At 42.5% G+C, this 16,396-nt stretch overlaps 1 protein-coding gene across 5 annotated transcripts in view; it reads left to right on the top strand.

Annotated features, from left to right (window-relative positions):
- Positions 1-16,396, top strand: part of exoc6b (exocyst complex component 6B) — a 133,906-nt gene that overhangs the window by 30,558 nt on the left and 86,952 nt on the right. For all 5 annotated transcript variants that reach the window (XM_031304105.2, XM_031304104.2, XM_031304103.2 and 2 more), the window contains exons 6-7: positions 657-861; positions 13,580-13,756. In XM_031304105.2, coding sequence (XP_031159965.1) covers positions 657-861; positions 13,580-13,756 — 382 coding nt within the window. The remainder of the gene's footprint in view (positions 1-656; positions 862-13,579; positions 13,757-16,396) is intronic.

Below are 16,396 nucleotides of genomic sequence, written 5' to 3'. Positions count from 1 at the left end.
GCCAACAACGACTGCTACTCGAGAGAACGTGTGCGTGCGTGCTTGTGTGTGTGTGTGTGTGTATGTGCGTGCGTGCGTGCGTTTGGGAGATATTGTATTGCCAAAAATCCCTGAGGTGTATCCGAGTGTATTGTGTGTGTGTGTGTGTGTGTGTGTGTGCTGTTAGATGTGTTTATCTTTGTGTGTTTCTGCTGGCTTTTTTAAGTCATGCATCTGACACCCAGGACATTGTTTTATCGCCGTGTGTCTTGTTAGTTTTGAAGTATCCTCGCCCGTAACCAGAAACTCGCAGGTTTATTCGCCAATCTGCACAGTCCTAAAATTTGGCATTGGCCAAGTTTCTTCTTACCTGAATCTGAAAGTTTAGAAGAAAAAAAAGGTCTGGAGTGCTCAGAAGTTTAAACAAATCATGAAGGTGGTCTTTGGAAGGGAACACAAAAGTAAAAAAAAAAGACAGATCCAAGGCACTCTTCTTGCAAAAAAGTTAAAAAGCCTTTATTTTCATATTGAAATGGTTAGTTCATTAAAATAGAGCTGGGCTACAACCCATAAATCTGAAGTTTAAGTTCATAAGAAAGCAAAGACTGTATGATTGAATGAAATAAATCAAGCGTTCCCTTTTTAAAATCTTTTTTTTTTATTCTTGTGTGTGATAGGTACTACCCCGCGCTGCGGACGTTGGAGCAGCTGGAGCACACGTGTCTTCCCAGGGCGGGTCAGTACCGCTTCTGCTCAATTATGGCGGAAAACATCCCCAAACTGAGGATACAGATCCGGGACACGGCGATGACGCAGCTGAGAGACTTCCTGGAGAGCATCCGGAAACACTCTGACAAGATAGGAGAGACCGCCATCAAGCAGGTACAAATGCAACATATAGAACTGATATGTGGTTAATAGAGTACTCCAAAGATTTGGCATTGCGTTGTGTAACATTTTCAGACTCACGTTGGACAGTTTTAAAAAAATAAATTAAAAAAAAGACAAAGAAAAGGATCAAAATCCGAGCAGTCTTTTTTTATTCCACACATTCATTTTTCATGTCAAATCTGGCGCCTACGTTACCCACAATGCTGAACACAAAACTGTTAAAAGCTGATCAATACAAACTACTTGTGGTCTGAGTTCAGACAACAAAGTCCGTCATCTTGTTTTTCTCTTGTTTTCAGTGTTCATAGATAATCTTTCAAATAAGTGTGTGTGTGTGTGAATTTGTTGATAAGGACTATTACTGGCTTGTCTATCTTCCCTCATACCACAGTTGTTTTTTGTTCTCCATCATGTCTCTCTCACTGTCTGTTAATCAGAAGCAGCCTGTGTGTGTGTGTGTGTGTGTGTGTGTGTGTGTCTCTCTCTCTCTCTCTCTCTTTGTGGTTTCACTGCCAGTAAACAAGCATGTAGGCGCTGCAAGAGATGCCGTGGCTTGTCAATGAACATGCACACACACTCGCACACAGAGACCCCGCTTTTCAGCACTTACCTAATTGTTTTTCTGTTTTCCAAGGCCAAGGAAGTTATATACGAGCGTGTCTGTTTGTGTGTTCTGTGTTCTCTTGTGGTAGCCATAGCTCAAAGTGAGGCCTCCCTGTTTATTTGTGTGCCTCCATTATTTAGGGGAATGTTGCGCCGTGGGAATTACAGGATGAAGGGTTGGGAAGGGAATGAGGAAGGAGCGCTCGACGACAGACAGATGAGCGGATGGCGACTCGGAGAAAAGTGGCTGTTGTGTCGTATATATGTTCTAATCACGACTTCCGCTGTTAAAAATTGTGGATTTTTCACAATTAGTAAAATACTGAATGGGGACATTAGATGGATGATCTAAGACGCTGGTGTGCCCCGGGACCTTTGTTACATTTGGTTCCACTCTTTCTGCACACATTTCTCTCCCCACCTCAGTATCAAATTTTGGGGGAGGTTGTGGCTCTGGAGATATAGAGGGTCGTCCACTGATCACAGGGTTTGATCCTCGGCTGAACCCACAGATGGTGAGACCGGTCCCCCGCATGGTAGCTTCATCGGCGTGTGAATGGGTGCATGAGCGCCACATTGTAAAGCACTTTGGATACAAATCTTGGTGAATATTATTATATATTTTAGTTTGATAATCGATTAATCAAAAATGCCATTTTCAGCCTCTCAAATATGTAGATTTCCTGCTTTTTTTTTCTGTTTTCATATCATATTAACCTGAATATCTTTTTGGGTTTTGGACAAAACAAGACATGACATTTAAAGACATCACCTTGGACTTTGAGAAACTGGGATGGACATATTTAACTATTTTATACAGGGTTTTTCCTGGCTCAGAATGGGTTAGGGCAGTGTTTCTCAAATGGGGGTACGTGTACGTCAGATATTTAACAAAATGTTTAATAGTTACAAGGCCCAGAACAGGTCCAGAACATTGTTTCTCTTTATGTAGACTTTTTTTTTTTTTCCTACCAGAAATGTGACATTTATGTCTCCTCCTTTGGACCTATTCTTGCCTTCCTTCCTTTTACTGTCCTACTTTTTAAAAGTTTCTCGCTTTTTTCAAAGTTATGTCACTGTTTTTGATACTATTTTCGACCTATTCTTGCCTTACTTCCTTCCTTCTTTCTACTATCTTTTTCCAAGGTTTTGTCTTTTTTACAGTTGTTGTCTCCTTTTCTCATTAGCATTTAATTGCTAATTAAAAAATTTCAGTTACAAGACTGTTGTTTAGTAAATCTATCGCTGACAGCGCTGTTCCTCTTTATATAGACTTTTTTTTCCTACCAAAAATGATTAGCGTTGGTCAGGGGGTACTTGGCTTAAAGAAACAATTCAAAAGGGGTACATTATTGAAAAAAGTTTGAGAACCACTGGGTTAGGGAATGAAATCCCAGTCAACAGAACTGCTTAAAAAAGTCACATTACTATTCAAATACCACCGTTAGGTTCACCAGGAGAATACTCGTTAGTTAGAGGCCTAATTTATCGACCAAACAATTAATCGATAGCAAATGAATCCACTGGAGATGCATGATTTGAAATCCTCATAATGGCAAGTGTCCAACTTGTTCTGCAGTGTATTTCTCTCTAAGGATGTAATTCTGAGAATTTGTTAATTGCCACATTATTTAAGGCTCCCAGCATCAACGTAGCTATACGTTGCTCACAGTAAATATCAGGGATATAATGCATAAAACGACCCTTTTAAAAAAAACACAGTAATAGACAAACTACTTTAATTCAGGCCAGTCTGAACTGAACCTTCTGAACTGAGAGAAGACTGTCGGATCCAGACTTACTGCAGATTTAGGGATTGATTTTGTCCTCTAGGTGTCACTAGAGGATCATTTCTCACTCTTGATCCCAAACATTGCAGCTAATGGTTGACCAGTGACTAAAATTCCTCTTGCCACTCACCCATTCATTTCAATTAGAGAAATATATAGTATATTATATCTGTAACATATATAATATCTGGATCAGTGTCTCTGTGTGCAGAGGTTTATGTCTGTAGAAAGGGAAGTTTTTCCTCGCCACTGTCGCACCAAATTGGGGTATTTTGTAAATCATAAAGTGTGGTCTAGACCTGCTCAATCTGTAAAGAGTCCTGAGATAACTCCTGTTGTGATTTGACACTATACATACAATTGAGTTGAAATGAAATTGAATAGTAAACATACCTAATGCAGATGCTTCCCTACAGGGCACAGGGGTCACTGGATGGTTTGATGATATGAAGATGATGTGAGTCACAGTCAACAGATCACCTGGGCTCTCCCCCAAAAACTACTGCACGATGAGAAAATCTTTTTATCCGAGTCATAAACACTGAGAAAGTACAGTGAAAGCATTTGAGGAGTTTGTCTTCAGATGAGCCTCACACAGTCCCCACGTATCACTCACGCCCACACACTCTGAACCCTACGGGGAGGGGGGGGGGGGGGGGGCACAGTTTGAGAATCACAGGCGTAGAAAATCCACTTGCAGTCAGTGAGGAAGCCCACCGCTAGCTCCTCTAACCACTAATTACAAGGGAGATTATGGAAACCGCAGTGGTCCGGCAGTCCTGATACTGATACTGGGATTATGTTGTAGTATCAAATGTTTGGCTCCGAGCACTCACTGTGTGTGTGTGTGTGTGTGTGTGTGTGTGTGTGTGTGTGAGATGTGGACCCACACACTACAACTTCTGATTTCCTTTCCTTTTGTCCCTCTTCACCCTTTTTTTCTTAGTCTTTTTTTTTTTTTTTTCATGTCCCTCCATCTCTTTCTCTCTCAGACAGTATGTCTCTCTGGTGTGCTCTGTTCTAAATTAGCTCTAACTCTCTGTACCCGGCCGTCGTTACAGCTCACTCGACCAAGGATGTGAAAATAAATAGATCTTGGGAAAGAGGAGGAGGAGGAGGAGGAGGAGGAGGAGGAGGAGGGGATGGAGGGAGGAGACGGAGGAGAGCACAGGGCTCACAATGGAGCTATTGTCTGCTGCCACATGCCCAGAGAAGAAGAGGAGGAGGAGGAGGAGGAAGAAGAGGAGACAGGGAGGAAGATGGGTGGAAAGGAGGATTGAGAGTGGGAAGAGAAGGAGAGAGAAAACGGGGGAAGAGAAAGAGATGAGATGGGATTGTTCGAACCAGAGAGGAAGAGAAAGGGGCATGTGAAGGAATGATATAGAAGATAGCGGATGGAAGGAGGAGAGAGGACGACAAGATGAGGAGAAAGATAGTGGAGGAAGATACTGGAAGTAAAGGGGAAGAGGGAAGTGAGGACATCATGGTAAAGAAGTGGTCTAGGAAAATGAAAAGAGGAGAGGAAGGTGAAGAAGAGGATCAGGGGCAAGCTGGTGAATGAAGGATGAGATCAGTATGAGTAGAAAAAGGTTCCCGGTTCTCAAACATGAGAATTCGCTGCATTCCTCGTCAATTACATCACAGTAACCAGAATTTATTTGGGTTTTCGAGACCTTTTTAATGACGTCACCTCGTCCCCCTGCTCTGGGCTGTTGTAGAGACGGAGCGCATCGCGTCATCCTCGGAAAGCCACGCTCACCGGAGGGGAAAACAACTCTCTGCTCTCCGTTTACAGAAAAATGCATAAAAGCTGCTGTTGTGGCGGGATGCACTACCAACAATATAAAGAGCCCAGAACTTAAGTTTTTAAAGGCTGTCAAACCGAAAAACTGAGCTTTTATGAAGGCAAAGGAGGATACAGACGTGAGGAATCAGCAGGAAGAATGGGAAGACCGTGGGATCCTGACACTAACCTACAGACACGCCCAACGTTACGTTTCCAGCAAGCATTTTGTTACCAAGTCAAATATCCAAATGTCAGTTTTAGGCTAGTCTATATCCACGATGTTCCACTTCCCGGCATTGCTCCGGTGCCTCCGGAAATTCCGCCGGATGTCACTCTTTTCGGCCGGATGTCCGTCACCTTTCCGCTTTCTTTGTGTTGTAATTTTAAACTACGGTGGATTCATGAGGACTATGGTTAACTGCTCCTCAGATCTCTGCAGGGTAAATCCAGACTGCTAGCTAGACTATCTGTCCAATCTGAGTTTTCTGTTGCACGACTAAAACTACTCTTGAACGTACACATGTTCCACCAAGACAAGTTCCTTCCCGAGACGATTGTGATTGGTTTAAAGAAATGCCAATAAACCAGAGCACGTTTTTCTCCCATCCTGGAATGCTGTGTGGACTAGCAATGCAAGACTAGTTTATTATATTTCTGTAAGCAGTGATGGAGTACTCGAGTCCTGGACTCGGACTCAAGTCCCACTCGAGTCCGAGTCGAGACTATTCTCTGGACTCGTGACTTGACTTGGACTCGCGGACTGATGACTTGTACTTGGACTCAGACGTTGGATGAAGTTTCTGACTAAATAGGTCATACAAATTTGATATAAGATGTTACACGTTTCCTGTTTCGGGCTCCAAGACCGGCCGGGAAGCAGCTGGGGAGACGTTCCATCCAGGGCTGATGTTCTTTTGGGGGCAACACCCTTTACTTCACTGACAGTATTAACAAAAGATGAAGTCATAATGTCTTGAGAAGCTTCTTGTTTATTGTTAACTGTTAACTCACTTTACATCGTCTTTGGGATCTCTTTTTCTCTCTCTACATGTTCACATTTGGAAAATGCAGAGAGATGCGCCCCGGATCCTGAAGTTCGCCTACACGGATTTCACAGCCAATGCTGGAAAGAGCACGGCTAAATGTTGTTTAGAAAAAAGTCAGTAAATAAACTCCCTTTGCAATAGTGACGGTGGTGTCATTTTTGTTTAATGTAGACCCTCTTTTAATAGTATATCAGCTCTTTAAAGATGCCAGAGTGGAGACATGTAGGCAGTCTTGGAATTCACCACAGACTCAACCTTGATGACTCGACTTGGACTTGAACACTGGGGACTCGAGACTCGACTCAAACTCAGGTAATGGTCTCAGACTTTCCTTTGGTGACTCGGACTTGGACTCGAACACTGGGGACTCGAGACTCGACTCGGACTCAAACTCAGGTAATGGTGACTCGACCTTGACTTTTCTTTGGTGACTCGGACTTGGAAGGGGGGGGGGGGGTCTAACTGCGTGTCAATCACTGCTCATGCACACGCATCCATTCTCCCATGTGGGAGGAGGGGCTTAGGAGACCGTTTTGGGCTTTAGCAGAAAGGGGGGAGGGACTTATCTTTGCTATTAATATGTTGGATTAATTTGGTTATTTTCAGAGAAATTTTATTTTTGGGGAAAAAAAAAAGTATTAAACGATAGCGGCCCCCCTGCAATGATCCTGAGGACCCCCTGTTGAAGATCCCTGGAATAAGTGATTAATTGAATAATGAAAATAATTATTTGTAGTCCCAGTCCTGTTGCGGTGGCCAATCAAATACGAGCAGGTGCCCATTGACCCCAGCATGAATGTGCTAACTCTGTTTTTGTTTTTTTTTAACTTAAAGGATAAAACGGTTTGATGATGAGTATTGTGTGCAGTGTTTTGGTGTCTACTAAAGCCTTTAAACGTATCACAAGCTTTCTGAAGAGAGGGCAGAAAGAAAAAGGAGTAGAAGAAAGTCAAAGGAAGGAGAGGGATGAAAACTTTGAGGAGAGGAGGAGAAGAGAAGGGCTAGAGATACAGAAGAAGGATTAAAGGAAAGAGGCGATGACTTTTGAAACATCTCCAAATGTATTTGCCTTTCTTTTATAACTCTCCTGTCATTTGTCATTCCCCTCTTTCTCTCTGTACTCTGTCACATCACATTTCCGCCTCCCTGTCAAAATGTCCGTCTCCGTCCTTCGCTCTTTTGCAGTCTTTCCATCTCCTCATCTTTCCATTTACTTTTCTCCCTCCTTCCTTCTGTTTTTTTTTTTCTTTTATTCACTTTCAGCAATGGACAAGCACTTCAGAGCTTCTGCTGTGCATTCAGTAGTCACACACACACACACACACACACACACACACACACACACACACACACACACACACACTAATAGAAAACAGATTGTTGGGCCTGTGAAGTGGAAGAAGATTGATTACCTGTATCTAGTTACTGAACACACACATGCGTGTGCGTGCAGCGGGGGTGGCGGAGGGCACGCGCTGGGCCGGTGTATTGAACCATCACAGGGAAAACTGAAAATAGACTGTTATAGGTCGTTGTGTCAGTCACTGTGTGTGTGTGTGTGTGTGTGTGTGTGTGTGTGTGTTGTCTGCCGAATAATGCTCCGCAGTTCACTGCCATTGGACACCATCATTTCTGGTTTGCCGTCTGCCTGCCAAAAAGTGATCTATAGTGGAGATGTCCCAGTCAGGTATTACCTGAGCCGAGTCATTAAATACAGAGTATTTTTCAATACAGTGCCAAATTGATATTTATATGTTACTACATAACACAGCTGTACAGTGTGCAGAACTTTGAGTACATCTCGGATTGCTTTTTGATACAAGATAAGAAACTTTGTCAGTATACTGCTGTGCAAGACAACACCACAATGGAATATACGATGGCACTCCCTGATATTAAAAAACAATATAAAAGAAAGTCAAAATAAGAGCACTTCTCAATGTGCAAATATATGATGGCATCATAAAACAGTAGCAGCATAAAAGTGTAAGGAAAGTATCGACCTAATATGGCAAATGGACATGTTGCACGATAGTTGGTGTGTCCGTGTGTGTTTTTTGTAGTGGGTGGGTGAGGTTGTTCATGTTTAGCAATTTGACAGCTTTGGTCAGTGTTTCGGTGTGTGCATGTATTGTCCTTTATCGCCTTTCAGAGTGGAGTCGTTTGATTCAATAACGGTGCAAAAACCATGTGTGTGCTTTGGTACTAATACCAAAACAATACCTATTTTCCCACAAATCCCTTTTTAAATTGTCCAAAATTAACCAAGCCTCTCAGATGTATCAGAGTTTGATATTAACACAAAGCATCCACACAAGGCTAAAGAATAGAATACACTCTTTGTTCAGTGTGGTTTTTGTTCGTGTACTGCTGCTGTGACGTGTGAATTTTCCTCCGGGGATACGTGAAGTATCCATCCATCTGTCCATCACCCATATGTCCATCCATCCATCCATCCATCCATCCATTGCAAGTTTGCCAAATATCTTGAGTGAGATCAGGAAATATCTGCTTAAAGAATAATTAAACTAAGAATAAAAATCTGACCAATCATTCCAAAAACTTGCGATAGCTGAGTTTTAAATAATCAAAAAGGACGGAGGTTCGATCCCCAGCCTTATCCTTGAGCAGTGCAGACTGCGGCATGCAGAACAGCTGTTAAAAGTACCTTTTTGTTTGTTCCAATCTTGTCATTGAGTATATTTTTTCTTTTTTTTTCAACTGGTGGAAAGTCGTTTGGGGAAACAACTTTACTGCGTGCAATAATTACTTTTTGGTTTTAATTACATTCGTATGTTTTCCAAAATAAGAGTCTTTCCGACACTGTCACTTTATCGTTTTTTCTCAGAGAATGACGTGGAAGTCTATTTTTTTTTCTTTCTTTTTTTTAACAAATTGCTGCAACTTTTCCACAATAAATAGCCCCTTTAAACCACCTGTCAACAAACAATCACTGCAACTCTGCTCTTTCACTTGCAATTTATGTCAATTTCCAACGCTGAGGCCGCAAATCGCCTTGAAGTTTGTCAGCGAAGCACATATTTAACTTGGGGCTGCCTTGTGGTGTTGCCGCAATGTAATATCTGATTATTTCAGAAATATTTAGAGTCGTCTTGTGCTAAATGGATTATAGTGTGGCTCGGATTCTGGTCCTCATCCCCAGCTGTCCTCACTTCTTCTCAGGCAAATTTTATCCTCCTCTCATCCCCAGCTGTTTCTTCTCATTTCTCCTGCTCTTCTCTTCCTTACTCCCTTCTCCTCCTTTGTCCTGTACTTCATTCTCTAGCCACTTCTTTTTTCCCATGTTTTTTTTTATAATTTATACTGTTTATTGATCCCCAGTGGGGAAATTACAATTTACACTCTGTTTGTTAGAAATCACTACACACAGGCCTGAAATACACACACATGCTCAGGACCTATTCATGCACAAATGGAGAGATGTCAGAGTGAGTGGGCTGCCAGTGCTGGACCAGCGCCCTGAGCGGTTGGGGGGGTACGGTGCCTTGCTCAAGAGCACCTGGCAGTGCCCAGGAGTTGAACTGGCATCTCTCCAGCTACCAATCCACACTCTGTACTTTGGTCAGTACTGGCACTTGAACCAGCGACCCTCCGGTTCCCAACCCAAGTTGGACTGAGCTACTGCCACCCCAAATCCCACCCCAATCTTCTCTGTTCTCCGTCTATTTTTTTTTTTCCTTTTAGGATTGTGCGCAGGAGATGACGCACATTCCCGCACTTGAGTTTCAAGGTCCACACCGAATGCCGCCCCCCCCCCCCAAAGAGAAACGCGACAAAAGACCCCGGTTAATAAGGTTTCTCTTTTTTAAACAGAACTTGGTATTGCCAGTGGATGCCTCAGGACGCGCATCCACCTGTCGAGGAATGCTCCAAAAAGCCAAATTCAGCCACTCAAGTGGAATTATCTGACGTAGGCGCTGACGTCTGTATCTGCAGCGTTGCGTACTGTAGGAAAGTTGCTTTTCTATGTCTTTCACTCCCTCTCTCATGTCCGTCTTTCATGTGTTTGCTTGTCTTTTGAGCTCTCGTTTGTTAATTTCTGTGCGGAAAGAAAGAAAACGACCATTTGCCGGATTAGAAAGGAATGCCACGCAGAGAAAAAAATCGTCGCTGACAAAACAAGACTCTCCACTTTGTGTGTTTTGAGGTCTGTGCCATTTCTTTTTTTAATTTTGTATTAAGTTACTCTTTCAACATTTTGCCTCGCTAGAGTTTTGGTTGGTTGAGTCTAAGTGAAAAGACTCATTGCTGTATTTAGAGCTTGTTACCTATTCTTTCCTCAACAGAGAGGGCACATTCCTGTGTGTCCCCACTCGCGCCCCCCCCACCCCCCCTCCCCCTGACCTTCTATGCCGAGAAATGAGACTTTCCACTGATTCTGTTTGTACTTATTGTCTGATATGACTCATTAGTCTTGCATGCGTGTGGGCATTAGATCAAAGATGGCATTGTATTCTTCCAACATCACTGATATTGTGTTTACCCGGGTTTGTGCAGATCCACCCTCCTACGAACACCAGTTTTTCTCATTACCATCATTAAAGGCGCCAATCGGGACGCTCAAAGCCTCTGACGTATTTTATTGACGTCTTAATCGACAGATTTAAGTGCACAAGGTAGCCTACGTGCCGGCGCCGGCGAGCAGAGGAAGCCACAGCATTCACGTAGATTTTCAAAAGGACCTGAGGCGGATCTGGGTGGGAATGGCAAGATGTACTTAGATCTGAGGGGGTTCCCCCCCAATAACAAGATTTTCCCACAAAAACATTTTTGGTGGCCAAGTTGTGAAGGACCTTCCGACATAGAAGCCTTCAAAGAACTTTAAAAGTCAGCGGCGTTTGCTGATCAAATCCAAGAAATGCCCATATTTCATGTTCAGATATTGTTCACAAAACTGCAAAACAAAAACATTAGACACAGTTTGGAAACCAGAAACTTCACCTAAATTATCTACATTATCTACAGTGGGCAACAATAGAAATGACGCTTTCCTGCAGAGGCAGAATTGGCCATCTCTATAAGGAACACAACTCTGTTTTCATTTTGTGTTGGATACAAGCTCCCATTAATTTCTAACCAAAACTTCCCGTTTGATTATTTTTAGTATTCCTGGTCCGACACTGCCGCAGACGGAACAGAATGCATCATTTCCCATGATACTCTGTTTCCCTCAAAATAGTGACACAGACAGGACACAGTTTGCATCAGATATTAGATTACACATTCATTGCATTGTTCTCTGCAAAATCTTTCCATTTCCTTCTGTCTTTGCCTCACCCTTTTTTATGTTTGTTTATTTTTTGGGAAGCTTCGCCATTAGCATCATTACTACATTACCCTATTGTAAGCTGCATATGAATGCATGTTAACCTATTGTAACCCCTGTGCATCACTAGGGACATGTGTTCATGTGTGATGGCCTACATTTTGGCAAGGGTGTGTTTTTTCCACCCCCCCCAAATTTTGGAAGTTAAACCTCAGCTCCTTAGACTGGGTAAATCCAGCCCGATCTGCCGGCGATTTGATTTCGCCCTGCAGCTTAGGCTGGAAACCTGTACATGTTTCTATCCTGCTTCCGTTACAATATAAATACAATATAAACTGGCTTATCCACCTGGCGCGCTATTGGCGGGTTTAACACGTTAGATCGATAGATAGATAGATAGATAGATAGATTTTGTATTGATCCCAAAAAATGGGAAATAACGTTGTTTCAGCAGCAAAATTTCAGACACACAGCACACGTACAGAGTAAACATTAAATAATAGGAAACAATATACATGAAATAATAATAGACTAATACACTAGCAATATTTAAAAATATATACAATTTGGAAATAAAATGTACACCTGTTTCGATATATAGATAAACGTTGACGAGAGAGAAGCGACCAAGCAGCTTTTTGTTTACATTCAACATGACGGCCACCGAAGCGTAGCAACCCGTTGATGCCGCTGTCGCTGCTACGTCATCCGGATCGTTGGTCTGATTGGTTGAAGGACTATCCAATTGCGTACAGAGTCATTTGAACTATGCCCGTTGATCACGTATATTGTGCAGTAGAAATATAGAGCAGACCCCTCCTCCCCCCCGGACTAACGTTCAGTCTTCAAAGATTGAGCTTAGTCTGGTGATAGCATATGAGCTCCTAACTGTGTATTCAAAATGCAGACACTCTGACCCTTAAGGACAAAAATGTCTCCATTGGAACCCATTAAAACCACAATGTGTGATCCCATGGCCATTACAGCACGCAATCATACAATCTATTATATCAGGCTTTTAATTAACAGTAGAGCCCTGGCTTCAAATTTGTAGTTTTTACTATTTTCCAGCAGATTGAGCCATTTTCCCACGTTATTGTACATGCTATTTTCCTCATTTCCTCTTGGTGCGTTGCTGCTGTATTATGGAGCACTGCAGTGTTTGATGCATCAAAATGCATGTTGTTGCTCATCGTTGAAATATCCCAGAGTGTGAAAAAAAAAAAAAGCATTTAGTATGCAGAAAAAAATGCAATTGTGGCATTTTGTAAACAAACTGGCATTTTAAGAGTTACAATTCTTGAAATTAATTAATATTATGATCAGGACAGATGTTGGTTAAAGTAAGTGAAAGTGGAAAATAATATATTTTATGGCAAATGTTTTTTGCGACACAAACATTTTCTTCCTCTAAGGTAACAAGTGGGAGTTTTTCAAAGGGTTAGGGTTAGGTATAAAATAGAGTCAATTATAGCCTTTTTTTGTTTTCCGCTCTGTAATTTTGTGATAAAATGCTTTCAGATACTTAGCTTAAATATACATCAATGTTACAAATGCACCAAGTTTAAATGAGTGTTTTGACATGCAGAAGCATAGATAAAGAAACATGTAAGCTGTCCCTGTCTTCCCTTTAAAGTCCTCTGAGCTAATTTTATGTGCTTTGTTTTGACTCATTGACTCTTCATCCTTCCTGTTCTTCCCTTCCTGGCTTGAGGTTTTCCCCCTGGTGTATTCTTAGGTGCTTTTGTAAATCACTTTTTATAGGTCTTTTCCATTTGATTGTTTTTATGGGACAAGGAGTGGCAGGTTTTTCTCAAATGTCTCAACCAGTCATCTCATCATCTGCAATTTCTAAGCTTCTAAGTCTTAGAAATGGGAATTGGGCTAATGGGAGTCATTATTTTATTTCTTTATCTCCCCATATAAAGTGTAATTGTAGCACATGCAGACTGTGTGTCATTGTTATCATTGAACATCTGGTTTTGGTGTCAGACCTTCAAAATCAAAGCACTTCCACTGATCTGAAGTTGCGCCAAAAGTCGAATGCAAACAGTTCCTTTTCCTCCTCAGTGTCTTTTGAAAGGTGTTCTGGGAAACGTAGGAAATAACTAAAGCAGAAGCAAACAAAAACGTATCTCCAAGGGTTGAATTTGGCCTGTATGGCTCTTCTGATGTTTACTTTGGTGTTGTGCTTCAGGCGCAGCTGCAGCGCTCCCTGGACAGCTCCGTCTCAACACAGCCGAGGGCCCTGATTGGCAGACGCAGCCGAAAGGAGGCAGCAGCGGCGACGGACAGCGGAGGGCATGGGGGCAGTCCAGTGTCGGAACAGGACTCTGGCATTCTGGATGTGGAGGATGAAGAGGAGGACGATGAAGTGAGAGAACTACAACCATACACACAAACGCATGAAAGTATCTCATCTGTCCTTCTGTCTTTGTCCTTTTCAAACTAAACGATAAATAAGGCCTCTCATCTCCAACATAAATCCAATCCAAATGGGTCCATCCGGTTCATTCCATTCTCCCCCAGGGTTTGCCCCAGTGTATTGCAAGTCTGGTTGCCCCAACGTTGCCCCCCACTGGGCCTAAGCCACTGGGAATTATTGATTAATGTGTTTTTAAGACGTTTTTTTTTAAACTACAGTTACAGTGGGGCGGCTCGGTTAGAAACTTAGACGTAGTCATATTTTCAAATCTCCAGTTAGTTTTTAGCACTGACTTAATGTAGGGCCCTATGGAGTCTTGTAGCTTTTTAAAATTCTCAATTTCGCGATTTTGTCCATGATTCTGTTATCACATATCTACATTAATGCTGCCATCAGTCTGTGACTGGCCCCAGCTGGGCCCTCGTCGAAAATAAAGACACATGCCCCAGGGGTAAACAACTTTGTGGGGGAAACTGTCCCCTGATTGGTTGCTGGCAGTATGATCTCTGATTCTCATACATACATAATCACAGCAGTCCTGATAATCCTCTAGTGTGGCCTCGGCTTCACTTGTCTCCCGTTTCATTCCCTTTTTGTTTCTGTTTCTGTTTTTGTTTTGTCTCTTTTCCTTCATATCCTTCTGTCTTCTTTCATCTCTTCCATGTGTCCCTTCTTGCTTTACGGCAGGAACACACCGCACACTGAAGTGCCGCTAATAGCCGTGAAGCGTAGAATCGATACTTTTTAGAAAATGCAGAAAATCCATGTTATGTACTTCTTTACAAATGAAATCAATGTCTGACTGACTGACCGACATGTGATGTACATTCTTTTTATAAAACAGTGAGTTTTTAGAAATGTCTCATGATATTGTCTCTAGAAGTGTATTATTCAACTTTTGTTTTTGTTAAATGAATGAATGAAAAGAAAATCGCAACACTGAATACTATCGAATCGCAATACTTCTAGAATCGCAATAAATAAAACTCGCAATACAAATCGAATCTGCACCCATGTATTGTGAAAATTGGGAGAGAAGCATATCGTCCCAGCTCTACTAACATGTTTACAGACCGTTGAAAAGATGAACTTGTAGAAACTCTGTGGGCAGAAAGCATTTCGGCACTGAACTCTTCACGTCCCCCCTCGCGGGATCAGAAGTCCTTTCTTGTTGTTCACACTCAAGGAAAGCAAAGTACAATGAAGTTGAAGAGAATAGAGCTGAACTTGTCACCCCCGTGCTGCCATTCTGTTTTAAGGTCCCTGTCGTCCCCTTTGCTTATTTACATCCTGTAAACTCAAGTCAACCTTCTTCATGGGAAGACCTTGGCTCGAACAAAGGCCTGACCCCGCGGCCGGCAAAAGGTTATGACCACGTTGGCACCAACGGCTGCGCTGATGCCAACCGTCAGCATCCCGTCTCCTCACGCCACCCCATGCCCCTGCCATGCCTTTTCCCCTTTCCTTCATTTACAGTCGTCGTCCTGTGTCTCTGAAGACTATTTTTATTTGCTCCCTTTGTTCCCCTTTTTTGGTCCTATTTGTCCTCTTCCTGTTTTCTTTTTTTCAGAGGTCTTCACCTTTTCCACATTTTTTAAGTGGCTCTCATTGTTGTAGTCAAGACCACCTAAACCGAGACCAAGTCCTCACCAAGACTGAGACTTTGAGGGATAGAGACCGAGACTTTGGGGGGTTGAGATCGAGACAAGACCAAGACTTTGGGGGGTTGATACAGAGTCAAGACTGAGATTTTAAGGGGGTTGAGGTTGAGACAAGACGGAGACTTTGAGGGGTTGAGGCTGAGACAAGACGGAGACTTTGAGGGGTAGAGACAGAGACAAGACCAAGACTTTGAGGGGTAGAGACCGAGACAAGACCGAGACTTTGAGGGGTAGAGACCGAGACAAGACCAAGACTTTGAGGGGTAGAGACCGAGACTTTGGGGGATTGATACCGAGACAAGAACAAGACTTTGAGGGGTAGAGACCGAGACTTTGGGGGGTTGATACCGTGTCAAGACCAAGACTTTAAGGGGTTGATACCGAGACAAGACCAAGACTTTGAGGGGTAGAGACCAAGACTTTAAGGGGTTGATACCGTGTCAAGACCAAGACTTTAAGGGGTTGATACCGTGTCAAGACCAAGACTTTAAGGGGTTGATACCGAGACAAGACCAAGACTTTGAGGGGTAGAGACCAAGACTTTAAGGGGTTGATACCGTGTCAAGACCAAGACTTTAAGGGGTTGATACCGAGACAAGACCAAGACTTTGAGGGGTAGAGACTAGGCCTTTACGATTCGGGGAAAAATATGAATCACGATTTCTTTTAGCTTAGAATTGATATCACAATTCTCTGCCACGACTTTTTTTTTTTCACAAAGTGTAATGTTTATTGCACACATGAACCATGACAAAACAAAACAAATTGGCAGTACCAAACATAGATTTTTTTTTTTTGGCACCTATAGCACATTGCGCATCACAAGCCTGTAAACATAGAGGCTTCAGTGAATAAAGAAAATAAAGTACATACTGGCCATTAAGTACAGTAGGCTACCAAAAATAGTGACATATAACACTAAATATGG

This window comes from Sander lucioperca, chromosome 17 (assembly GCF_008315115.2).
Source record: "Sander lucioperca isolate FBNREF2018 chromosome 17, SLUC_FBN_1.2, whole genome shotgun sequence".
NCBI classification, from domain to species: Eukaryota; Metazoa; Chordata; class Actinopteri; order Perciformes; family Percidae; genus Sander; species Sander lucioperca.
Note: the sequence above shows the minus strand (reverse complement) of the source record. Positions and strands in the feature narration are given on the sequence as shown.